Here is a 24,208-nt window from a genome sequence, read left to right as displayed (position 1 = left end):
TTTTTAACCTACCATAAAGTTTCTAAATTTAAAAGGTTCTAAACAAGATTACAGGCTGACCTCACAGGCTATGCCAGGATTTTAGTGGTAATAAGTCTTGGAAATAACGGAATGTTTTGCCAGCTTCAAAGAGCCTTTGAAATCGCGGATTAATCTACATAGAAGATCTGGCCTTTCAAAGTTCAATAAATGCATATTCCAGGAAAACTGGTCCACTCTAAAAGCCAGAGGATAGATACCAGACAGGCAGACTGGAAACCAAGCAATAAACTGGCTGGCTTGAATGGCCACGCCAGTCTCTCTGTTCTGCTGTTCTCAATTACTAGCCATTTCTGATACAATGCCCTCCTCTCTCTCTCTCTCTCTCTCTCTCTCTCTCTCTCTCTCTCTCTCTCTCTCTCTCTCTCTTTCTCTCTCTCTCCCTCTCCCTCCCTCTTTTCCCTTCTCCCTCCTCCCTCTCTCTCTACTTCCTAATAAGCAATACAGACCAACTTACTAAAAGTGTCCAGGGATTTCTGTACCTGACTATAAGTAAGCCCTAGAGTTGGTGAGTGGCTCCCTGTCCTGAGTAGGTGTTTGGTTTGTACTGAGACTTCCAGGCTAGACATGGTTTCAATCCTTCTCCATTAAGCACTCTCTTCCTTCATTCACTCATGAACTTGGACTTCCTGAAGTGACTGTGGACCACATTATGATGCATAGTTGTGTCTTTGGAAGACTAATCATGTGCATCTGTTGCTGTTCCATGAAACAATATTCATCATAATTTAAAAACACTCCTTTAAACTCTGCAGCTTTCACTATCTCTGCCTGTGATCAGAAGCGCCACTGTCCCAAGCATGCATTGTTTAGGAAGTTTGGAACCACCCTGAGCCAGCACTGGGAAACTGAATGATTTTCCCCATTCAAAGCTGATCATTAGGGCTTCTCTAGAAATGCTCACACAGCCAAGGCTGAGCTCAAAGGAAAGTTTCCAAGGAGCACATTAAGAGGAAGGAGTCTGTCTCCCAGCAGCTTAAGAAATCCTGCACCTGTCCACAGAGATGCTGGGAATTTCCTTGGCCCCGGACAAAGCCCCTCCCTCCTCACCACTCCAAGGGAGAGTCATTTTGCTTCATTTCTAAATGGGTCTTGGGAGCTGAGATTTCCTGTCATTCCCAGAACAACTCATCAAAGAAATTTTTATCTAGCCTGTGTGTTCAGGATTTGAGCAAAATTGGAATAAACTTAAGGAGGACTAGCTAGTAGGAGCTACTTCTTTGAGATGGATGTGCCTTCCACAGGCTTCCATTCTGCTTTAAGGTCCTTGGAGAAAGAATCTAACATGGTCATGGCCATGGACCACGTTCCCTTGTCCTGTATTCTATTGCTTCTCACCTGCCCAAAGTTATAAAGAAACCTGTGGTTGTGATGGTCTTGAGTCAGTGAGAGAATTTCCCTTCTCATGTAAGGAATAGAAGGTTGTTATGACAACCTTGGGAGATATCTCCATCATTATCCTTGTTCTCCAGTGAGGAAACTGAGGCCTAGAGTGGTTCATTGTTTCTATTCTAAGGTATCTCCCAAAGAACACACTGTAAGGGATGACTCCAGGATTTGTCTGCCAAGCTACTCTTATTTCAAAGCCAGTGCTCTTAATCACAACATATCTTGGCTCTAGGATGCTGCCAGGAATTTCCTTGGAAGTTAAATGTTAGTAAGTTATTAATTCTGGTTTTCTTCAGGATTACACATTGGCATAAGTACTTTCCCATTTTGGTACTTGTAGCACATGAATACTCTACCTAGATTGCTCTTGGTGGCAGCCAATTGAGTGAGATCTCTTGGGGCAGAGGGAGTCTTCTAGTTCTCTGTCTGCTTTTGTGGGACTTGGGCCATGTACTGTAGGCTCATTGCAATTGAGGTTCATCTTCAGTCTGTATCAGTAGCTGCCAGTCATCCCTCTGTCTTTCTTGTCACTTGTGGCCCTGCTCTGTGCCTCTGGCATCTACTCCACTCTGGGAGGAAAGCAAGAGGGGGAGCCTGATAAAGCCTTCCATGTGGAATCTTGCCGGTCTCATGGGTACTGCTGTACTAATTCCAGAAATGGAATTCAGCTGGAAGGAAGCTGAATGCTGCTCTGCCCTTGTTTTTTCTCTGCTCAGAGATGATATTGACTTGGGGTAATAACCCAGGGGGCAGCATTGATAGACTGCGAAGGAGAGGGTAGATTGGGAAGCCAGGGAGAGATGAGCTAGGAAGTAGAGCCCACAGTTAGGCCTTATTCTTCTCTGTATCCTCAGCACTCAGCACCTGTGTACAGCAGGCCCTCACTAGGTGAAGGGTGGTCAGAATGGACTTACTATAGTGCATGTTCAGAAAGACACAGCTGTAAGCCATTAATTCCTCTTCCCAATTACAGTAGTTTTTCCCTCACCATAGGAATACATTGCAAAACCTGTGGTAACTGCATGAAACCAGGCAATATCAGCCCCTTTATATCCTGTGTGTTTCCTTGCACACATCTACATACACACACGCACATGCACACGTGCATACACATACACAAGTTGAGTGGTCATAACATTTGTAGTTTATGTGTGACAGCAAGACAAGCACTGATTTCTTTTTCCTTCTTCGCAGTTTCACAGGTGGAAGATTGATCTTAGCAACCTCAACGCACAAAATTAGTTTTCTTTCCTTACTGAGTCAAGAACTTACATCTGTTCAGCTAAGGAACGCACTTATCAGCTTCTCTTTGACCTGAGTTGCCCACATTGTTACCCTTGTGCTTGGGGGCCAACAGTGAATTTGGAGTTGCTTGCACACTGGCAGTGCCAGGTGACTAACAGGGGAGTAGCATCCACAGTGCAGACACACTGGACGAAGGGGTGAATCAAAGGTGGAACCAGGCAGGACAACACAAGGTTAGCGTGCAATTTAAAACTTAAGAAGTTTATTTCTGGAATTTTCCATGTCATATTTTCAGACTGTCATTGACTGTAGGTAATGGAAGTTATGGGAAGCAGAGTAAGACAGAACTACTGCATGACCCTTAAGCCTGAAGCTTAGGAGGTAGCAGCCCCAATAGCCAACTCCAGTGTCCCCCCATTGAGACCTTGGCCCTCCTTTCCAGCCACTACTAAGCAAGGCGCAGCTCATGATTACATACCCCAGTGGCCGGACATCTTGCCTACCTCACCCACAGTGCAGTGACCACCCACTCAGAGAAACAGAAGTGAGCCCCCGCCACTGTCTGATCTTGTGCAGAAACTACTTTCTTCCAACTCTTTGTTGCCCCAGAGACCAGAAGAGAGATAAAGGAGCTTAATTTACAGAGTGAGAAATTGTATGTGTTCATAGGAAAAATGCTTCAACAGAGTGGTCAGATGGAGGGATGAATGATACCGGGAAAGAGTTAAAAGTTTAGTTTCTATTTAACATCTTTATTTTTTTATTGATTCTGTATACAATAGATGTTGATTTCTCCTATGTATTCCTTCCTCACATATCTATTACTCACTTAAGCCACCTTGAGTTTACAAGAGAGGGAGTAGGGAATAGCTTAACACACCTGGAGTCAGACTGCACTAAATACCGTACCTCACTTGTGCCTAAGTTTCCTCTTGTATAGAATGGGGTAGAGTAGCACCAACTTGGTAAGGGCTATTGTGAGAGTTAAATAAGGGACTATCTACACAGCACTCAGAGCACAATCTGGTTATGGAAGTACTTGCTATTTATTTATTGCTCTGGGCTTGAACTTAGGACCTTAGCACTATCTTTTAGATTTTTTACTCAAGGCTAGCACTCTATCACTTGAGCCACAACTCCATTTTTGGCCTTTTTGGTGGCTAATTAATAAGAGTCTCACAAACTCCCATACTGGCTTAGAAACTCCATTCTCAGATCCCTCTCCTGAGTAGTTATAATTACACACATGAGCCATTAGTGCCCAGCTTACTTTTTCTTATTTTTACAAGTTTGTGATTCCTCCAGACTGTGACTTCCAAATAAAAAACAAAGCCGCTGTTGAGCATCTCTGTATCACTGGACACAGCCAGTGCTCAGATATGTGGTATATACAACCTCATTTTGTGCTGAACATGAAGAGTAAGAAGACAGTAGACCTACCACCCCCAAAGATGTCATCGCAAATTTTCCTAGAATTTGCCCTTGCTAGGAAGATATAAAATTGCATGCTGTATTGATGTGTCTATGGGAAGTCTTGTTCATAAGCCTATGTGTGCTTTTCCAGATCTTCTTTTCCACTCCACTTTGAGTCTAACTTGTTGATCTCCTGTTGGGGGGACATAGGTTACTCTTTGTAGGGCAAACCATGGCGAGTTGGTGAGGTACCATACATGGACATGATCAAATTGATCAAGGCATAGAGGCCCGACAGGAGACCTTGACCACCCAGAAACACAGAGCTGACTGGATGACTTGGGGCCTGCCTCCCCAGAGCACCTCCATATGCAGCAGCCTCATGCTCAGAGAGAGCTGCTTTGCAGCTGCTCCTGAAGCAGCCCCAGTGCCGGAGTGGTGCAGACTTTTTCTCCAGTCCCTTTGAAGTGGCTCACAGCATTCATTCTTACTTATGTGCATTTCTGCAAGCAGCCATAGCTAAGGAAAAGGGTCTGTGGGCCTAAGATACTCTGTACCCCCCAAAAATCTTCCAGCAGCAGGACATTCAGGCACCTGGATTTTGCCCTAATTAGAGTCAGAACTGTGCATTTGCATCATGCTGCATGTTGCTAAGCCACTTTCTTTGCAGAGATTTTCTAAGTCACAGGGTCCAGAGAAGTCTTTTATCCTTCCTTGTTCTGGTTACCTAATGATGCATATATAGTCACACGTGAACCCTCGGTTTGCAAGAATACGCTTCTGCACTCTAGGCATAGCTCAGCAGAACAGGATTCACTTTCAGTATGGCTGAGCTCAGCTGGGCTTGGGGCCTTGGTCTCTCTCTACAGAGATCCTCTCTCCTAGATGTTCTCATTGCACAGCATCCATGCCCAGGGCAAGTGACCTAAGACAGATAGCAGGTGGAAGCCACTGAAAGTTCTGGACTGTCCTCAGAGGTCACATAGCATCCTTTCCACAGCTGTGTGTTGGGGGGTCACAAATGGTGACAAGTACCAGCTTCAAGGGGAGGGAACATACACACTTGGTTTTGAAAACAGTCCAAGAGCATGAGGAGAAGAAAATATTTTTGGAAAATATAGTTTGCACTTGCCTAAATATATGTTTGGCTGACTAGCCTGGCAAGAGTGGTGCTGGCTAATCCTGTTTCCCTTCCGATCTAGCAGACATGAAAGTTATTCATGCTTCTGACCTGGTTTCAAAATAAGTGATTACAAAAAGGCTTTGATAACAAAGGCTGACTTGCTGTTTTCCATAAAGTGTTTTGTGTCTGTGTGCAGTACTGGAGATTGAACGTGGGACATTTGCCTTTTTTCTTTTTTCAGACAAAATCTCTGATTTTGTAGACCTTGGATCACAATCCTCCTGCACCTGCCTTCTTCACAGCTGGGATCACGGGCATGCACCACCATGCCCAACTTGGTTTGGTTGTTGTTTCATGTTTGGTTTTGTGAGATAGGGTCCCGTTCATTTTTTTTCCAATCTGTCCTTGGGCTTTTGTCCTCCTATATCCACTTCCTGAGTATGTAGTATTACAGAGGTGCACACTTGGCTGTTTTTTTGTTTTGGTTTGGTTTTTTGCCAGTCCTGGGGCTTGAACTCAGGGCCTGAGCATGGTCCCTGGCTTCTTTTTGCTCAAGGCTAACACTCTACCACTTGAGCCACAATGCCACTTCTGGCTTTTTCTATATATGTGGTGCAGAGGAATCAAACCCAGGGCTTTATGTCCATGAGGCAAGCACTCTACCACTAGGCCATATTCCCAGCCCTTGGCTGTTTTTTAAAAACATAATTTTAAAGATGATCTGATTTAAAAAAAAAACTGAGCAACAATCCTCTCTCTCAAGTTTGTCCCCATTGATCCCTGTAAAGCAAGTCAAAACAGCTAGGGAGAAGAGCAGCAAGCATTCCCACTAGGCCTGAGAGTGTTTCAAGTTAGTTTGATGCACTTCTCAGCCAGGGGTAAAATGTATGTCTAGCCCGTAAGGCTGTCAGCTTCAAAGGACAGCCAGGGAGCCCATTGGGGGATAGTCCCATTGAACTGGTAAGAACCAACCAAGGCAGAACCTGAAATTCCTTAAATAGCCTGATTCTCACTTTCTTAAGTCTTTGCCCAAAGCACCTTGAACTTGCTAGGGAAAAGCTTGATAGCGATCTAATAAATAAATTGAAACATACCTTTCCTCTCACTAGCACATTAATTTAATTTAAAACTAGCATGTCTAATAGGCTGCAATTTCAAAGTGCATTTCTGGAATTTGTGGTTTGGATTTCAGTCTTATGAAAATAATATATTTTATATCTACTCCATGTGTTGCAACCACAGCTTGTTTTGACTAAAGGACATGATTTGTCAAGATGTGTTCTCTGCTAGAGTCAACATGACTCTAATGAAAAAGGGCACAGGTTCTTTTTATTTCATGTATAGTTTTTAAGAAGTTGTTGCTGTCCTTGTTGTTCAGCTTCTTCTGTGGCTATACTTTATAAAAGAGAGAGAGAGAGAGAGAGAGATTGAGATTCATGACAAAGACTAGAAGTAGTATCAGTGTGCTCTGCCCATGTTTAGTTACTGAGTGCCTCATCATTGTTGGCCTCACTAGAAAAAGGCCATAAGGACAGACAACCAACAACTGCTCAGGCAGGCCCTGAAAAGCTGGTGGCAGTGAGGGACAACAGTTGAAATTCAATGGCGATTAAGATGCCAACCAATTGCAGAAACTTAATCAATGAAAGGGTATTTATTGTGAGGACTGTGAGGACAAGGGGTGTCCTAGGGGACCTAAGGACTTCCATGGACCAAGGAAAGGATTCATACCACCAACTGGAAAACCATCAGAAAAGCAGGATGCTGGATGGTCCCAGCATAATGTAGGTTCTCCAGCAACATTGAGTAGCCTTGCTGCTGCTTTAGGGTCTCACTGGAAGTCCAGTTCTGACTGAGCCTTATGTGTCTTAGATCAGCTCTTTGATTCCTAGGAAAGTTGGCCCAGCCTGGCTCAGGGTGCTATTCCATGACCAATTGACCATGACTACTCAGCAGGATCACATTGTAATGCTGCCAGTAGCCCACTCTCTGACCCTGTGGTGAAGGAGGCTGCTGGCTTCTGTGAGAGATGGATACCTACAGAGAAGGCTGTAACAAGTAGCGGATTGCTTTGGGATGATGGACCAAATGATGGGCTTCAGATAAAAATCATCAGACTTGAACTAAGAGAACCTTGAGAGTCACCTAGTGTAGCTCCTTATTCCTCACACAAGAAAAATTAGACTCAGAACTATTCATTGTGTCCCATTATACTTAATGGTATTTCTGACAAGAAAACATGTTGGCATTCAAGTTTGTTGACCTGTGTACAAGTCCTGGAATTCTTCTTTGCAACACTATTTATAACCCACTGTTTGGATTCTCTTCTTCTTAATTATGCTTCACTATGAGCTAGGGTTTGATTTGTATCTAACATTAGCTAAATCTGTTCCACAAGTTGTAGGGAGATGGATTTGATGTGATTTATTAAACAAAAACAAAAGTTGGCTTTGGCGGTGTTTGTTCTTTGTCAGGAAGAGAAAGAGCATTGGGAGCCTCCTTGTGTGCTGGCGATGTTGTGGGTACAGAAGATACAGGTGAACAGGACACCTTGCCTACTATGGCATTGCTTATATATCATCACTGACAGTTTGTTGAGAGATGCACAAGAAAGCTGGGTCCTGAAAGAAGAGAGAGAAGGGGGGTGGGGAGGAGGACCGAGAGAGCACAAAGAAGGAGTAGTTCCGCCAGGGACTTCAATGAAGCTGTCAGACCAGTAGGAGTCAGGCACAAGTGATGAAATGTCATGGGACATGGAGGGGGTACAGTGTGTTCCTAGCTGGAGCTAGGTGGCATGTGGGGAGTTGAAAATGCAGATGGAGATAGGCAGCAGCTAAATCACCGAGGACTGGAGGCTTGAGATATGGCCCAAAACAAGGCACTGGTAAATGACTTAAAGGAATAGCTAATAACTTTATGTTCATTTTCAAAGAATTGCCCTGGAAGCACTGAGCAGAGGTAGCAAGGACCAGCCTGGCATCAGTTGGGAAGGGAAGAGGAGGAGATGAAAGTCTGTTCTCAGTGAAGGCCCAGTAAGGGGCAAGGATGAAGTGCTAGAGGACTCAACAGTATACATTGGTGTACATTAGCAATAAAGAGAATGGAGCTGTCTAGCTCTGGGATTATTGGATGGATAAGTTGACATTGCCTGTGGATGAGAAGCAGGAATGGAGAAGGTAGCTTGTGTTTTAGTCTTGTTGAGTTAAGGGACCATTAGTGGAACCCAAGCCAGCAGTCCACAGCTGGTGCTGTTGGCCTGTGGGATGCAGGAGGCAACCCAATGAGCAAGTTCCTTCTGGTAAATGACTAATATTTCCTTAGAAAGGCAGAGTCTTAAAGATATAAGGTAATATGCTTTCATTTCAAAGAATAGTTTTATAAATATTAGTGTATGGTATAGCAAGGTGGAAGGTTTGTTTATAGCTCTCCAGTGAGATAGACATGCTTTCCATTCCAACCTTAGCTCAATGTCTTGGAACTAAGTTGTTTATGCATTAAGCTTGAGAGCCTCTGTCTGTAAGGTGGAGTTTCACAGAGTCTAAGGACTACCTACAATAATGCCCGCTTTCCCCTTCCCCCACATGATTGTCCTCTCATTCACCTTCCTACATACTTACCACCTTCTTTCCTTTCCTTCTTACTTGCTGATTTTCCTCCCTGCCCCACACACACTAAAATAGAAGCCTTGTGACAGTGGTGCTCTACTGAGAGCCTGATGCCTGGAGCAGCAGCTGGTCCTCAACTCTTCGTTGCATGGGTGAATGTGTGAAGCAGCAGCACAGTATAGAACATAAAGTAGTGACAGTGGTGGTGTTTTCACTAACTCCTGTTGAGAGAAAAGTCATTACCAAGAGCTGTCACCAAGGTCATTCCAAGACTTATCCCCTTTCAGCCCCTCTGTTTCTGCCTATATAAGGCACTGCCCACTGCTGAAGGGAGGGAAGCCTCATCCTGCCTATTCTAGGAACACGGGAGTCACAGATGAGGAGGAACTGAGCCGAGGAGCACTATAGGGGCGAGGAATCAGCAACAGGATTCCCAGATCTTCTGGAGAGATCCCAGGAACCTGCAAAACCCTTCTCTTGACAACTCCAACTTGGAAGCCAATCAAGACATCAAAGAGCTCCCTGAGGCCTCACACCTGCTCCAGGGGCGTGCAGCCTGCTGTGAATGCCATGCACAGCGATGGGAGGAACCCGTCTTCATTGGCCAGAGTTGGCATCTTCAAGTCAGAGCCCCAGTAGGTTTAGAAAATGAAAGAGAAAGCAGAGGGCATCAAATAACTGCAATTAGGGCTGGGAATATAGCCTAGTGGCAAGAGTGCCTGCCTCGGATACACGAGGCCCTAGGTTCGATTCCCCAGCACCACATATACAGAAAACGGCCAGAAGGGGCGCTGTGGCTCAAGTGGCAGAGTGCTAGCCTTGAGCGGGAAGAAGCCAGGGACAGTGCTCAGGCCCTGAGTCCAAGGCCCAGGACTGGCCAAATAAATAAATAAATAAATAAATAAAAATAACTGCAATTAGAATGGCAGAAGTGGCGTTGAATTCTTCCATCTTTAAAGTGGGTCACACCCAGGAACTAACGTACAAACAGGACTCCACCGTGTATGGCTGCTGTTGGGGTTCAGATGAAGTTACCACTTCCCCACAGCCTGCTGACTGGACACGCTCTGAAGAGAAAGTCCAGTATCAAAATCTAAATCTAAAGTGAAACCCAAATAGCAAACACCAGTGCGCATTAATTGGATCCATTTATTCATGCAGAAACTAGCCTTCCCTCCATGCCTTAGCCCCAGGAAATTGTTCTTTGTTTGTTGCTGCTCATTTCATTTCTCCCCTTTTCATCTCTCAGTGCATCCTTCCAAGATTCTCAGCATGCGCTTCAGATCCCAGACTGTCTTATGGAAAGCATATGTCGTAGGGAACAGACTGTACCATGCATAAGCTTTGCAGCCAGTTGTGTTTCTGTCCTCTGATTAAGTAAGAAGTGACAGTTCTTTGGAGCGCTGAGAGGAATTTGGGGGCCAGTGACTTAGCTAGAAAACTGCACATAAAGCAGAAAGTTTCTAGAAGATCTCTAAGAAAGGCATCTCCTATAAGCCTGTGCCTCTCGTTCATTTACTCGTTTATCTAGTTGGCTTAGGCAACGTTTACTGAAAGTTTACCTGTTACTAGATACTATACTTAGCACCAAAATCAGCTAGGTGAGTGTCCTTCAGTCCTGCCCTCCAGAGCCCAGGGTCTGAGAAATCTTTCGTGTCTGAGAGTCTGGAAAGGCACCCAGCTGGTGATATCCAAAGATATGTTTATGTGCATTTCCTGCCGGGTCACTGAGAGCCCTTCTCATTTTATAATATACTAACCCATTGCTTCATAGATGAGCAGAATTGTAAGGAATTAGGAAGACTCTCTACAGCACCTAAAGTTGGGTTCATATTGTGTAGGCCCTTTGCTGAGGCTGGCTGGAAGAAATCATAGACCCATCAGACTTTAATATATTTGAGGATGGCACCTTTTCCATTCCATCCTTGTACACCATCTAACCCCAACTGCCCAGAGCTCTAGCTTCATTTAATTTTGTAGACATTTATGGAACAGCTGTTCTGTGCTGGAAAAGGTAAGCCCAGAGGCCAGCAGAGAGCACGGCAGACACAGGCCTACCCTAGGGGGAACTCTATTCTAATAGTAGAGATAGTAAAGAAGGAAACACCCACCCACAAATGCTGTAACCTCAGGAAATAAACACAAAGTTATGCAGCAAGGAAGGGCAGCAAATGAATGCTGGGGCCTGAACAGTGATGATCAATGAGTTGTCCTTTGGCCTTTCTGCCCTTACAATTCCACACCTTTGATATTACTTCTAATAAAGTCTTTGTAGAAAGGATGTACTCAGAGGCCATGCTGGGCATTCTCCTGGTCAGTGAGGTCTCTGCTAGCTAATAACCATCAGCTCTCCATGGCTTCTTCCTCCTACTCGCATGAGGAGGGATGGCAGTCCTGGGCTACAATCTGACACTGTTCTGTTTTGCAGGTGAGCCGGCCTCATCCCAGTGACCACCCCCTCCTCATCCTCTTTGTGGTGGGTGGAGTCACAGTCTCTGAAGCTAAAATGGTCAAAGACTTGGTGGCGTCCCTGAAGCCAGGAGCCCAGGTACTGAGTCATGGGTGAGGTGAATAAGGATACAAGGGTAGAACTAAAAGGGAGGGAGAGGATACTCTCCACATCTGATCCAGCCTGGCCTTCTTCTCTCTCATTTGCTGTCCCGGAGTCAGCCCAACACCCATGGAAAGCCTTCGTTACTTGTGGAAGAGGTCTAACCACTTTAGTAAAGTCCATTAGGAGTCCCTGTTCCTTGGTAAAATCTATACAAAAGACTCCCTGTTCTTTGCAAAATAAACTGCTCCAGGTGAGCAGGTGGGGTGCTGGTAAAGAAGAGCTCTCCATTTCCATTCCCCCTGCTCTTCCCAGTCCCTTAGCTCTCTCTAGGCTCCAAGGCCCAGATGTTGTCATTTTATTCCTGACACCTATGGCAGGGACTCTCCAATCTCTGCCTAATCACTGAGGAGTTCTGCTTCCCAGGCTCTAGATCATTGAAGGACCCATGCCAGGGACCTCCTTGCACCCGGCAGTCATGGGACTGGGTGCTATCCAGAAAGACAATGACTGGTATTTTACTCTCTGCCTCCTACCAGTTCCTATCCTGTTTCCCAGATGGGAAGTTGGCCCTGTGGCTCCATGGTAAGAACGCAGACTTTTTGATTTTAGAAGCTCCAGTACCTATCTGGTCCTTTGACTAGCCAGGTGATCTGGAAGAGCTTTCTCAGTGAGGAGCCAGCATGGTGGCTGTGAGTCCTAACTCCAGTGCAGGCTGGAGGGTGTACCTCCTCCCACAGTGCCTGGCTCTCAGCTGTCACCACTTACTCTCTACCCTACTCAGCAGGAAGGCTGAGGCCCCAGAGAAAGACTCGCTGAGTAACTGGCCTGTAACTAAGTAAAGCTTAAAGCCATTGCTTTAGCTGGAGCCAGCAGCTCACATCTGTAATGCTAGCAACTCAGGAGGCTGAGATCCTGAGATCTGAGGATCAGGGTTAGAGGCCAGCCTGGGGCAAGAAATTCTTGAGACTCATCTCCAATTAACTACTACAAAACTGGAAGTGGCTCTAAGTAGTAGAGTGCTAGCCTTGAGCAAAAGAGCTCAGGGACAGCACCCAGGGCCCTGAGTTCAAGCCCCACAACGGACCCCTCTAACCACCCCCCTCCCCCCAAAAAAAACCCTTGCCCTTGCCTTACTGGTTTTCCAAACTCTCCCTGAGACAGGGTCATGAAGGGGACTGGTTAACTTGGTTTACTGTCCACATTGCTCACACAAACCAGCCGGGTAGGGACAGTGAGACTCAGCCCCGTCCTATCTGCTTATTCATCAGGGCTGCTGCCCTGTGTCCTGCCTCCAGCCTAAGCTGTATGTGTCCACACAGCTAGCCATGGAGGCCTGTGCTCCCCTTCTGCAATTCTGCTTGTTGCCCCAGACCCTTCCTGAATCCAAAACCCATACTATGCAATGACACGCTGGAGTGTTCATTGACCACTGTGTATTTGCTAGCCTGTGCTCCTAAACCAGACATGGGTTCCTTGAAGACAAGGACGATCCAGATCAGAGACTTGGCAGTAGCTTAGTAAACCTGGTGGTTGGGGCTGGGAATATGGCCTGGTGGTAGAGTGCTTGCCTCTGGGTTCAATTCCTCAACACATGTATATAGAAAAAGCCAGAAGTGGCGCTATGGCTCAAGTGGTTGAGTGCTAGCCTTGAGCAGAAAGAAGCCATGGATAGTGCTCAGGCCCTGAGTCCAACAAGCCCCTGGACTGGCAAAAAAACAAAAACAAAAAACCCTGGTGGTTTGCTGGGTTCATTGACTTTAAGAGAATGGAGTTGGTGAGAGCAGACTGTTGTTGAGTAACTCAGCCACCTGGGAGGTTGAGAAGAAGACATGGTCCTTATTGTTGCCTAGATCCCAGCTAGAGACTAGAAACAGAGGATCTGGAGAGCCATAGCTGATTCTTGAGTGGGGAAGTGACTAGACTTGAGCTGTGACCACTCTGTCATTATCGCCTCTTATCATAGCTAGTGATATTTCTGCTCAATTGGTAAATCCAGCCTCATTTAGCACCCTCTGTCAGGAGACTGAAAGATCTGTTTTAATGAATGGTTGGCTTTCATTGTTGTTGTTATTGTTGTTGTTTCTTTAAATCACGAAAGTCCCTTCCGTGATGAACCAACTTCTTAGCAGTTCATAACAGGGCTGCATTGTAACAGCAACAGTGGGGCAGACATAGTAATCCCCATTCTGAGAGGATAAAATGCAGACGTTTCTAAGTCCTGTGACTGAATTTGATCACAAAGTTCTGGAGCCTGCCTTAGGTTTGCTGCAGGCTGACCTTGCACCCAGGCATCTGCAGAAAGAGCCTGTAGAGAATGTGGAGCTTTAGGGGAATTCAAGGCTTAAGGCTCAGCCTCAGGCTGCTTTTCCTGTGTGCAAAAAGCCAACAGGCCCTAGGAGGATTCTACCCATCCGGAAAAACTCAGCAGCCTAGTCATCCCCACACCCTTGCCCCCAGTTTGTGAGGGCAGGGGATTATCTGCAGGTTGCTGAGTGTCACCAAAGTTCCTGCCCTGCTTAGAACCAACAGACACAGCTGCCCTGGCCTGAGGCTAACAGAACTCAGCCTCCTGCCTGTCCATGTGCCCCAGACATCAGGGCCTATGCCATGGGTGCCTGTCCCAAGTGGCTCCTGCTGGGAGCACACATGGCCTAACTGAAGGGGTGGATGCCCCAGAACCCATGCACTGTGGGGCATCCAAGGCTCAGATGGATAGAATAACTCTGGCCTGGTCATCCGTGTGAACAGTGCCAATTCTCACAGCTAGCATGTCTGCTCCGTGTGTGCTGGATGCCACAGCGTGGACGATTGTGGAGCAAAAGCCTGCCCCTCCCACTGCAGCCTCCTCTGTTCATGAGGGACTTCACTCTGAGGCCTATCTCCCCCACGAGCAGCCAGATCCTGATGCCCCTCTCCTCCCACAGAGCTCTCGCTCTTCAGTATTGAGTTTAGTGTGCCACACAAAACCTAACAAGCAAGCAGGGCTTGCCCCTAATCCACATGACAGTTCCACAGACATGTGAAGCAAGACTCTACCTCCTCTCCCACATCTTCTCTTCACATCCTACAGCCACCTGACTCGTACCCCAGGATGTGGACTTGAGAACCTTGCTGTCCTCGGCCTCTGGCCTCTATTTGCCTCCCTCTCAACACAGTTGAAGCTGGAAAACACCCCCTTGGTGCCAACTGATGAGTACAGAGGAAATGAAGGCCACCTCCAGCTTCTCTTCCCTCTAGCAGCTTCCAAGGGGCTGTGATAGAAAAGGCTCCTCAGGCAGGGGGTCTTTGGAGCTGAGATGTGAAGTGCATTCAGGGATCAGCTATTCAAGGAGGCTGATGGAACTTTCTTAAGGCATACACAAAATGAACTCCTATAATAAGAATGACAAGGATAGCATGAAACACAGGGTGCCGCCACCATGTGTTCAGGACAGAAGATGAGCCAAGTGAAGAAGCTCTTTTTTCCTTACTACAAAAGCCCTCTTAGCCAGGCCCTGGGGGCTCATGCCTGTAATCCCAGCTACTCGGGAGATCTGAGGATTGTGGTGTGAAGCCAGCCTAAGCAGAAAAGTCTGTGAGACTCTTATCTCCAATTAAACATCAAAAAAGCCAGAAGGTATGGCTCAAGTGGTAGAGTACCAGCCTTCATCCAAAAAGACAAGTGACAAACAACAGGCCACACACACACACACACACACACACACACACACACACACACACACATACACACACATACACACACCCTATCTCTTTCTTCGACTTGACAAAGGAGCACAAGTCCCAAACCCATCCCAAGCAGATCATGATAGGAGCCTCTTTCTGGCCTTCCCCTCTCGTGACGTACTTGTGGGGACACCAGGCCATCTCCTCGATCCGGCACTGGGTTGCATCGCACGAGCCTCTGAGGCCAAACAGCTCTGGACAGCTAGACTCTGCAGCCAGATGGTGACAGTGAGGCTGGCAGAAGCCTTTGATTGTAAGAAGAAAATAATGAGAAATAAGATTCTCTGGGAAGACACAAGATCTGCCAGATCAAGGGGAAAAGAGGATGGTCACACCAGCAAATTGGGCCTGCTTCCGCTGCTTTTCATAGATGGGTGCATGTGTCACCAACCCCCACTTTCTTGCACTAACACATTTTTGGAACTGAATGTTAAATGAAGATATAATTATATATTTAAGTAGGTCCATAAATATAGTCATACACTCACAATCTGCATGCAACTTGAGGGGTTCAAAGAGATGCCTGCTTCATTTTATTTTTAAATTGATGGGAACCTTCAAGGTGGGACAATAATGACAACAAATCATAGGAGACAGAGGTGAAAAGACACCTAAACTTCCCCACTTCCTGCCTTCATCAGAGTCCGACTCCAACACACCTAACTGGAGCATGGAGAAAGCAGATCATGTGGTTCACAGGCACTTTCTAGAAAGGATAATCCATTGCCCCACTGGATTCACGTAGGTGTGTGAGTGTGTACACCTGTGCAGCACGTGTATAACCAAGAGTAGATAGTGCCTCCATATTTTCTGCTCTCAAAAAGCTTTTCAAATGGATGAATATACATGTTGGCACTTGTGCCTGTGTGAGTTGCTTTTGGGGGAAAAAAATCTCTCAAGTTTAAAAGATTACTGTCTGCTCCTTTTGATTCCCACTGTTAGAAATCAGAGGATTATGAAATCCACATCCTAAACTTTCCTGCCTCCTCTGCCTTTGGCATAAATAGAACAGGAACATGGCGCAGCTGCAGATTACAGTGTGACCAGAGAAGAGGAAGGCCAGCCCCAGCTCTGCTGGGGAAGAGAATGTCTGGCCCATGAAATCGGTTGGTACACTATAAGACAGAAAGGTATGCTTCTCCGTGGTTCTCCTTGTCTGCTCAAGGCCTTCTGTTTCTGCATTGTCCCAATGGCCTGTTGTTGATGAAGGAGCTCCATCTTCAAATGCTCCCCAGTGGACCTGCCTGTCATTAGCAAAACTTACTGGCATCTAAGTCATAGTTGCCATGAAGCTACAGTGTCCTTCATTAAAGAATATATTTTTCTCTCTGCTAATTGCTGATTCTCTTGAGATCAGCCAGGAGCTGAATGGTAAGGGTTAAAGTCGGCTGACACTTGAGCCCCAAATGATAACCAAGCCTGAGCTGAGGGGGAGCAAAAGCAACACTAGCTGAAAGGAAGAAGAATGGGCAGGGACAGGAGAAGGAGAAAACAAAAACACAAAAAGAGAAAGAAGAAAAAGAGAGAGACCAGAAAACTCAGAACAGGAGCTGTGAGATGGGCAAAGGGGTTTGTGTAGCCCAGAGAGCTCATACTTGGAAGCTGAATATGGCTTAGTGGTAGAGTGCTTGCCCAGCATGCACGAAGCCCTGGGACAGGAAAGGCTGGAAGTGGAGCTGTGGCTCAAGTGGTAGAGCGCTAGCCTTGAGCAAAAGCAGCTCAGAGACAGTGCCCAGGCCCAAAATTCAAGCCCCAAGACTGGCACCAAAAAAATAAATAAATACTCCTTTGGCTGAGAGCTCTCTAGTGTTCCATTTACCTATGATCATGCTCCAGCTATGTTTAAAAAATATAAACCAGGTATAATGGTACATGGTTGTAACCCTACTACTCTAGAGGCTGAAGCAGGAGGATCAGGAGTTTGAGGCCAACCTGAACTACATAGCAAGACTCTGTCTCAAAAGGAAAATGATTTTATTTGATAAGATCATTTGGGGCTCTTCTGAATATTTTCTCTCTCTTTTGAGTGTTTCTTTTCCCCTTTGGGGGCCTACATTTTAGAAGTTGAAGAGCTATTTTCACCAAATGAAAATACTCAAAACCACTCTGCATGCCAGGAATGCCTAAGATGTAAAATGACTGAAAGACCACCAATTACTCTTCTGTATGTGCCAGTGACCGTGTGACTTTGCTTGCTCTTCACAGAGGAATTTTAGACAAGTATGCTTTTCGTTGAACTATTATGAAGCAAATTTACCTAGAGCCATTTAACTGCCTAGTCCTAGAAACTCCTGAATAAAAAAACTTTCCACTGACCATTGTTGCCAACATCCCGGCCTCCTTTGCTGGTCCTATTCCTCCTATTGATTTTATTATTAATAAACTAGACCTGCACTGTGCTAAGAAACAATGACAGCGCAGTGAAGAAGAGGGGGGTACAGTGTGAGATGAAAACACTGGGGGACCCTCTTCTCTTAAGGATGTGCATGAACAGGAGGAAAGTCTGGGAAGGCTTCCTGGAGGTGGTGATATCTGAAGTGAAGGGCCCGGGAGAGAGGTCTTTAGGCACAGAGAGCCACAAACTGTTCAGATAGCGTCCCTGAGTATTGAGTGTGGCTGGTGCTCAGGACTGATGGTAAAGAGATTTGGAGCCGTGGTGGAGACACGGGGCCAAGCAGTGTGGAGACTCCAGAGCAGGGCTTATCGAAGGCATCCAGGAGGTGGCGAGGATTTGAAGCCTGTGAATAAAATGAGGTTTCCACTTGGTGAGGGTGTTCCGACATCTCCACCTCCTCTGCCTCTTCCCTCCTTCGCCCCAGTGATGGTCATGAGCAAATAATGAGGACGGTGCTGGTAACAGAGACCAGAGGTGCTGCTGTGGTTGGGGGTGTCTCCAAGCCCACATCATGCTATGTGTCTGCGCCTTGTACCTGAGGAGATTCCGCCTCAGTTTCTCCAGGTCAGCTGGCTTAGCAATGGTCCAACTCAGGCTGCACACTCCTAGCCCTGTGCAATTAACCTTTGCTCTCTAGAAGAGTCCTTGGGCTCAGTCCTGCCCTCTCCCCTCCCCACAACCCCATAACCTCTGTTTCCCATCAGGCTCATTTCACCTCTTCCCAGAGCAGGGCCCAGACACCCTCTGCTCAGCCTCACAGAGCAGAACTGATAGCCTCCATGCTGTAAAAATGGCTACTTGTTTACGTGTGAGAAGCCTGGGGTGGAGCCTAAATGCATGATCTCCGCAGGCATGGCTGCCTGACCTGAGAGGTGGGCTGTGGTTGCTGCTCTAGGAGTGCTGGCCTCCACTGACTCTGGCAACTTCCATTCCAACTTCCCAAACCTGCCAGCCAGATCTGCTCATCTTCAGAAACTCACTCTACCCCCTGTCCCTCTCCCCAACGACCCCAGGGATGGCAGTGTAGGGGGCTGGTAGTGCTAGGCTCAGAGCGGGGCTCTTCTGGCCTCTCCTACCTCAGAAGGTCTCAAAGAACTTCTGTCCTGATTCCTGGTGTGTGCATTTTTAAATGGGCTTCCTATGCATTGCTAGGAGTCCATAGTGCTCCCTGAACCCTCTATTGAAATCTTATATATAAATATACATGTTTCTCTAGAGAATTCTTAGCTGTAAGACCCAGCAGCAAAACCACAATAAAAAGCAGCTAATAACTGCCATGCATTTCTATATACCATGCAGGAGCTTCTGTCATCCCGGTGACTGTGCCACGAGCTCACCTATTCTTTTCCTTCTGGGACATAGGAGGTGGCTGACCTCCTAGTTAAACAATTTTGGATGGTGTCTAGACAATCAGCAGTGGCACAGGGTTAGCCAGTGTCTCTGGCCTGCAGCCCCCCCTTCAGTGCAGAAAACCTGAGATGAGTAGAGATACTCAATGTCACAGGGTCAAGCAATATGAAACCTTAAGTGCAGGTGATGGAGTCGGTACCAATGCACACACTGTCCTCAAACTCTCGTTTTGGCTTGCAAGAAAAATGGAAAGCCCAGATGTTTTATGTGTCTTTTTTTTTTTTTTTTTGCCAGTCCTGGGGCTTGATCCCAGGGCCTAAGCACTGTCCCTGGCTTCTTTTTGCTCAAGGCTAGCACTCTGCCACTTGAGCCACAGCACCAATTCTGTCGTTTTCTGTATATGTGGTGCTGAGGAACTCAGGACTTCATGCGTGCTAGGCAAGCTCTCTACCACTAGGCCACATTTCCAGCCCCTTATATGTATTTTTTTCTGCATATTTGACATTGGGTGGGTGGGTGGGTAGGTAGACAGACAGACGGACGGATTATTTCAAGAGCAAATTAATTTTTAGAAAAAGGGCCAAGAAGCTTTTAATTTAGTTATTACATAGTTATTTCTTAAAACAATCAAAAAGAAAATGCTTCCTTTCCCCCTCCCCTCCTTTACCTGTGGCTCCTCCTTACGGTGAGTCAAGTGCTATGGTTTTCATCCATGAGCTGGTTGAGTTGGGAGTTGGTCAGTTCGTGGATGTGGGATAACCTAGGGGCAGGAGAAGGGGTCAGGGAAGTGTCCAGACCAACTTAAGGTCTGTAATCACATACGGTATTGCCATGCTTTGCCTTAGCACCCCTTCTCCCAAATGGTCTCTGGAGTTCCTTCCTGGACCTCCTTCCCCAGTTCGCATGGTCACGTCCTCTCATCAGTGGATGAACAGTTTCTGCTTTTTCAAAACCTCATCTGACCCTTAAAAACATATCATACTCCCAGCCAGGCCTGGAAACAAGCTATCCCAGTATTGCAGTGAGAATTCTACCCTAGCAGGAAATCCAGGCTTTGGGAAGCTGAAACCATCACCCAGGAAGCAGTCAGAGGGACTCAAAGGTCTGCGTGTACTAAAGGAAGCCCAGCCAGGCCTGGATATGTCATTGGACCTCCTGACTCAATCATTTAGGTGTGTTCTAGACTGGCCAGTTCACTTTGCCATACTTTGTTTTCCTCATTTACAAAGTAGGAATAACAAATGTCATTATTTCCTGAGGGTCTAATGAGGACTCAGTGGAGATCAAATCTTCATGAACTTGGTGCCTAAGAACTAATAAATATTAACTGCTATCATCATCACCAGTGTTACCCATTGAATTATTCTCCCTACTAAAAATTTTAAAAAGATATTCAAGTTCTGCCCCTCCTCCAAGATCTATGAATGTGTCTTAAAAAAAAAATAGGATCTTTGCTGATGATCAGGATAAAGTGAGGCTATGAGCTCTAACCCACTGTGTCTATGTCCAGATGAAAAGGGGAAATGTGGACACAGTGACAGACATGTATAAACAAAATACAGTGAGAAAAGGCATGGTGTGGATTCTATTTTGCACCCTGAAGAAGGAAGCAACCCCGTTAACACCTTGATCTTAGACTTCTATTCTCCAGAACTGTAAAACACTGAGTAACCCTGTCAGTCTGTGGTGCTAAAAGCTAAGCCAGTCATTATCACTATCTTCATCCCAAAATATAGCACCCTCCTCTTAGGTATAACTTGCTCCTTGTGGAGAAAGACTCCCAGAAAGGATGAGGAACTTCAATACTGAGATGGAATTATGGTAGTAACTGTGTGCAATTTAGCAGCAAGGTAAGGGCTGGGCAGCCCAGACGTACCTAGTGTTCCTCTCAGCCATCCTTTCAGTGTGGTTGATTAACATCTAGGAGCCTTCTTCTTTCAGGGTGCCCCCCACAATATGGGTTGCATTTTATTTCTCCTTATCTAGTAACCCAGGATTGACTTCTCTGACTGTCTGTGGTGGTTTGTCCCTGCTGTTGTAGGTCATTGTGCTGTCCACGAGACTTCTGAAGCCACTTAACATTCCTGAGCTGTTGTTTGCCACGGACCGGCTACACCCAGACCTTGGCTTCTGACATCTGCTAAAACGATAAAGACCTGGCCACGCTGGAAATACCAATGCCAGGCTATCACCGCCTGGATTCGCCTCCGCTTGCAAGTGTCTCTGTTACATATTGTGGCTATGACTGAATTCTGCTAGAAGGCTCTTGAGAATCACAGGTATTGCAAGATATTTCACTTGGATTGCTCATTTTTTAAAAAAAATTCATTTATCTAAAGATGTCAGGTTGTCTTTAGCCAACCATTTCCCTTTCTCTTTCATTTAACCTTTATTCATAATCTTTCTGATTTTACCTCAGAGTTCCTTAACTCTAAATAAAAAAACAATAGATAACAACGAATGCTTTGATTTGATGTTGTTCAAGGAAAAATTAGATGCACTGTAGTATTATGAGTGTGACCTTAAGATTATGGAACTGAGGAGGGAACATGGCAGCTAGAGTCCAAGGCATTGTTTCTATCTGAATCTGAAACATGTCTGAAAAGGCGAAGAAGGGAGGAGTGGCCGTGTTGGGGCTGAGCTGGTCGCCTGCCTGCGCCTGCGTGTTGTAAATCATCCATCTACAACAAAGAGCCACATTGTTCAGGCCCGCGCTGGGGCCGGGCAGCCTGGCTGCCTGGAACAGCAGTGGGAGAGAAGGTGATGGAAGATCCACCCCCCCCCCCCCCCGCCCCTGACAGGGAGTTACTACTGTAACCATCACCCCAGAAGCCTTTCGGGATTGCCAGTTTCTTTTTGAAATACAAAGCTTTCTTTTCTGTACATTTAAATTTTTCGTCAGAGAAAAACAAACAGACCTACCTAATGAAATTATATGAGAACTCAGAACATGGGGCCCCAGGCAGAACTGCTTGGAAGCCAGACATTTATAGGCGTATGGCTGGTGGAAATTTCTAGCATCTCTAGATGTTTGAAATAAGGAGATAAAGCTGAATAACACCTTCTAATGCAGCTTACCAGGTGAGAAAGAACACCTCTGACTTTAGTTCTCTACGAAGTGCTGTCATTTTATGAAAAACTGCAAGTTTGGAAATCAATCCTAGATGTAATCAAAGCAGAGTTTTTATGAAAATAGACATTCATTTTCTTGCCCAAGTATTGCTTTCCATCAACCACCATTTCTTGGACAATGATGAAATATAATGAATAATATATGGTCCTGTAAAAACCTTACATTTTAATGAGGAAGAAAATGGCAGTGGTTCCAAAGAAGTTATAATGTTATTTTCTAAAATTAAAAAAAGAAACAAGAAAGAACCTGTATTCATTTATCCAGTCCATTTGCTCTCAGATGTTGAATGAGCACATGTAGTAAAGATCCCAGGCACTCTGATCTTTTGCCTCACAACCCTCGTGAGCCAGACAGGTGTTCGGCTCTGTGACACTCACAGAATAAGTGGCTCATGCTTCCCCGTGCCTGGCCCCAATGTAAGCATCTCCTCAAGCATAAGCTGTGCACTGTAGGTCCAACATGCAGAGGAATCTTTCTGGAAACATAGAACCGAGTGATAACCTCTGGAAAGACGTACTGAGTGGAGAATCTAAGCACAGTCTCATTTTCTGTGTACTTCTGTGCTGTTTTGTCTTTTTTTGTAACAGCATTATACATTAATTTTTTACTTTAGAAAAGAATAATCAAGTGTTCCTACTGTAATCTAATAGTAGTATGAAGTATTAGAGAGGAGTTATAAAGAAGTGCTGTCCCTGCTGCATTAAATGTGGCTGCTTGGAGGCTGAGTAGTAGAAATGCTGGTGGCTTGGTATATAGCCATCTTTTCCATCTCTGTGGCCACTGGTGGGAGGAACTGAGCCTAGTATACCTCTGGGTGGAAGGCTTTGGATCAAAGGTCAGCCAGAAGAAGTTGGTGGTAACCAGAGTTTGATTTAACTAAGGCAAAAGACACAAGCAGAATGTGGGGCTATGTGCCTATAATCCCTGCTATACTCAGGAGGCTGAGGCAAGAGGATTGTGAGTTGGAGGCTAGTCTGCATAATGATAGCTTATCTCAAAACAACAACAACAAAGTGAACAAATGTAGAAATGGTACTCACTAGAGACTGTTGAAAATGAACTATACAATGCGTAGGTGGGAATGGGAGGAAAACGTGGGAGAGAGCAAGGGGAGATGTGACATTGTCCAAAAAAAAAAATGAACTCATGCTGGGCATGGGTGGCTCTCGCCTGTAATCCTAGCTACTCAAGAGGTTAAGATTTGAGGATCTTGGTTCAAAGCCAGCCTAGGCAGAAAGTAGTCGTGAGTCTCTTTATCTACAATTAATCACTAAAAACTCAGAAGTGTAGCTGTGGCTCAAAGTGGTAGAGTGCTAACCTTGAGCAAAAGAGCTCAAGGACAGAGCCCAGGCCCTGACTTCAAGCTCCACAGCCAACAAAAAATATAAAGCACTCATTACCTAACCTATGTAACTGTAACCCCTCTGCACATCACCTTTATAATAACAATTTGAAAAAAAGGCGAAGAAGGAAAAGGAGAAAGAGGCAGTGACAGCAGTAATACATACAGTACAATGCATGGCTTTCTGAATAAAAAAAGCAAAAACATAAAAGGGAAGAGTGGTAGAGTGCTTGCCTAGAATGCACAAGATCCTGGGTCTGATCCCAGCACCACACACAAACACAAAAAAGGAATGTAGTAAAAATTCATTTGAGGGCTAGAGGTTGTGACTCAAGTATTAGAACACTTGCCCAGTAAGTGTGAGGCCCTAAATTCTAACTCCACTATCACCAAATTAAAAATTTAAACTTTATAGGAGTCCTGCAAAGGACCTTCAACAAGTAAAGGGAAAGAGGTGACTGTGGGAATGGAACACTGTCCTGTGGCGCACTCTCTCTGTCACTACCTGGGTTTTTTCTCATTTCCCAGGTGAGGAGGGGCTGGAGAAGGAAGCAGTTACCCCCTCCACTCACACAGAGGAAGCCTATGCAGAACTGAGCTTGGAAATCTCTGGATTTAAGTCCCAGCTGCACAGCTGAGAGCACTGTGCACTGTGCACTGAGAACACTGGCTCCATGCCTCAGTGTGTATATCTATGAAATACAAATAAAAATGGTATCTCCCTCATGGGAGGATTGCTGTGCAGCCTCCCTAACAGAATGGATGGCATATGACTTCCACAAAATGTGGATCTTTATTGACTCACAAAATGATAAAATGTCAACAGGAAAATGAGTAAATAAAGAGAAAGCTTGGAGACAGTCCCGAGGAGAAGAGAAACAGAGGGGCAATAACACC

General features: G+C 45.7%; 1 protein-coding gene across 1 annotated transcript in view; it reads left to right on the top strand.

Annotated features, from left to right (window-relative positions):
- Nucleotides 1-21,525, top strand: part of Scfd2 (sec1 family domain containing 2) — a 304,249-nt gene extending 282,724 nt beyond the window's left edge. The window contains exons 8-9 of the mRNA XM_048364323.1: nucleotides 11,243-11,362; nucleotides 20,878-21,525. Coding sequence (XP_048220280.1) covers nucleotides 11,243-11,362; nucleotides 20,878-20,970 — 213 coding nt within the window. The 3' untranslated portion in view covers nucleotides 20,971-21,525. The remainder of the gene's footprint in view (nucleotides 1-11,242; nucleotides 11,363-20,877) is intronic.
- The last annotated feature ends 2,683 nt before the right edge of the window (nucleotides 21,526-24,208 follow it).

This window comes from Perognathus longimembris, chromosome 16 (genome assembly GCF_023159225.1).
Source record: "Perognathus longimembris pacificus isolate PPM17 chromosome 16, ASM2315922v1, whole genome shotgun sequence".
Classification (NCBI taxonomy): Eukaryota; Metazoa; Chordata; class Mammalia; order Rodentia; family Heteromyidae; genus Perognathus; species Perognathus longimembris.
The sequence above is the reverse complement of the archived record's forward strand: the minus strand, read 5'-3'. Positions and strand labels throughout refer to the sequence as shown.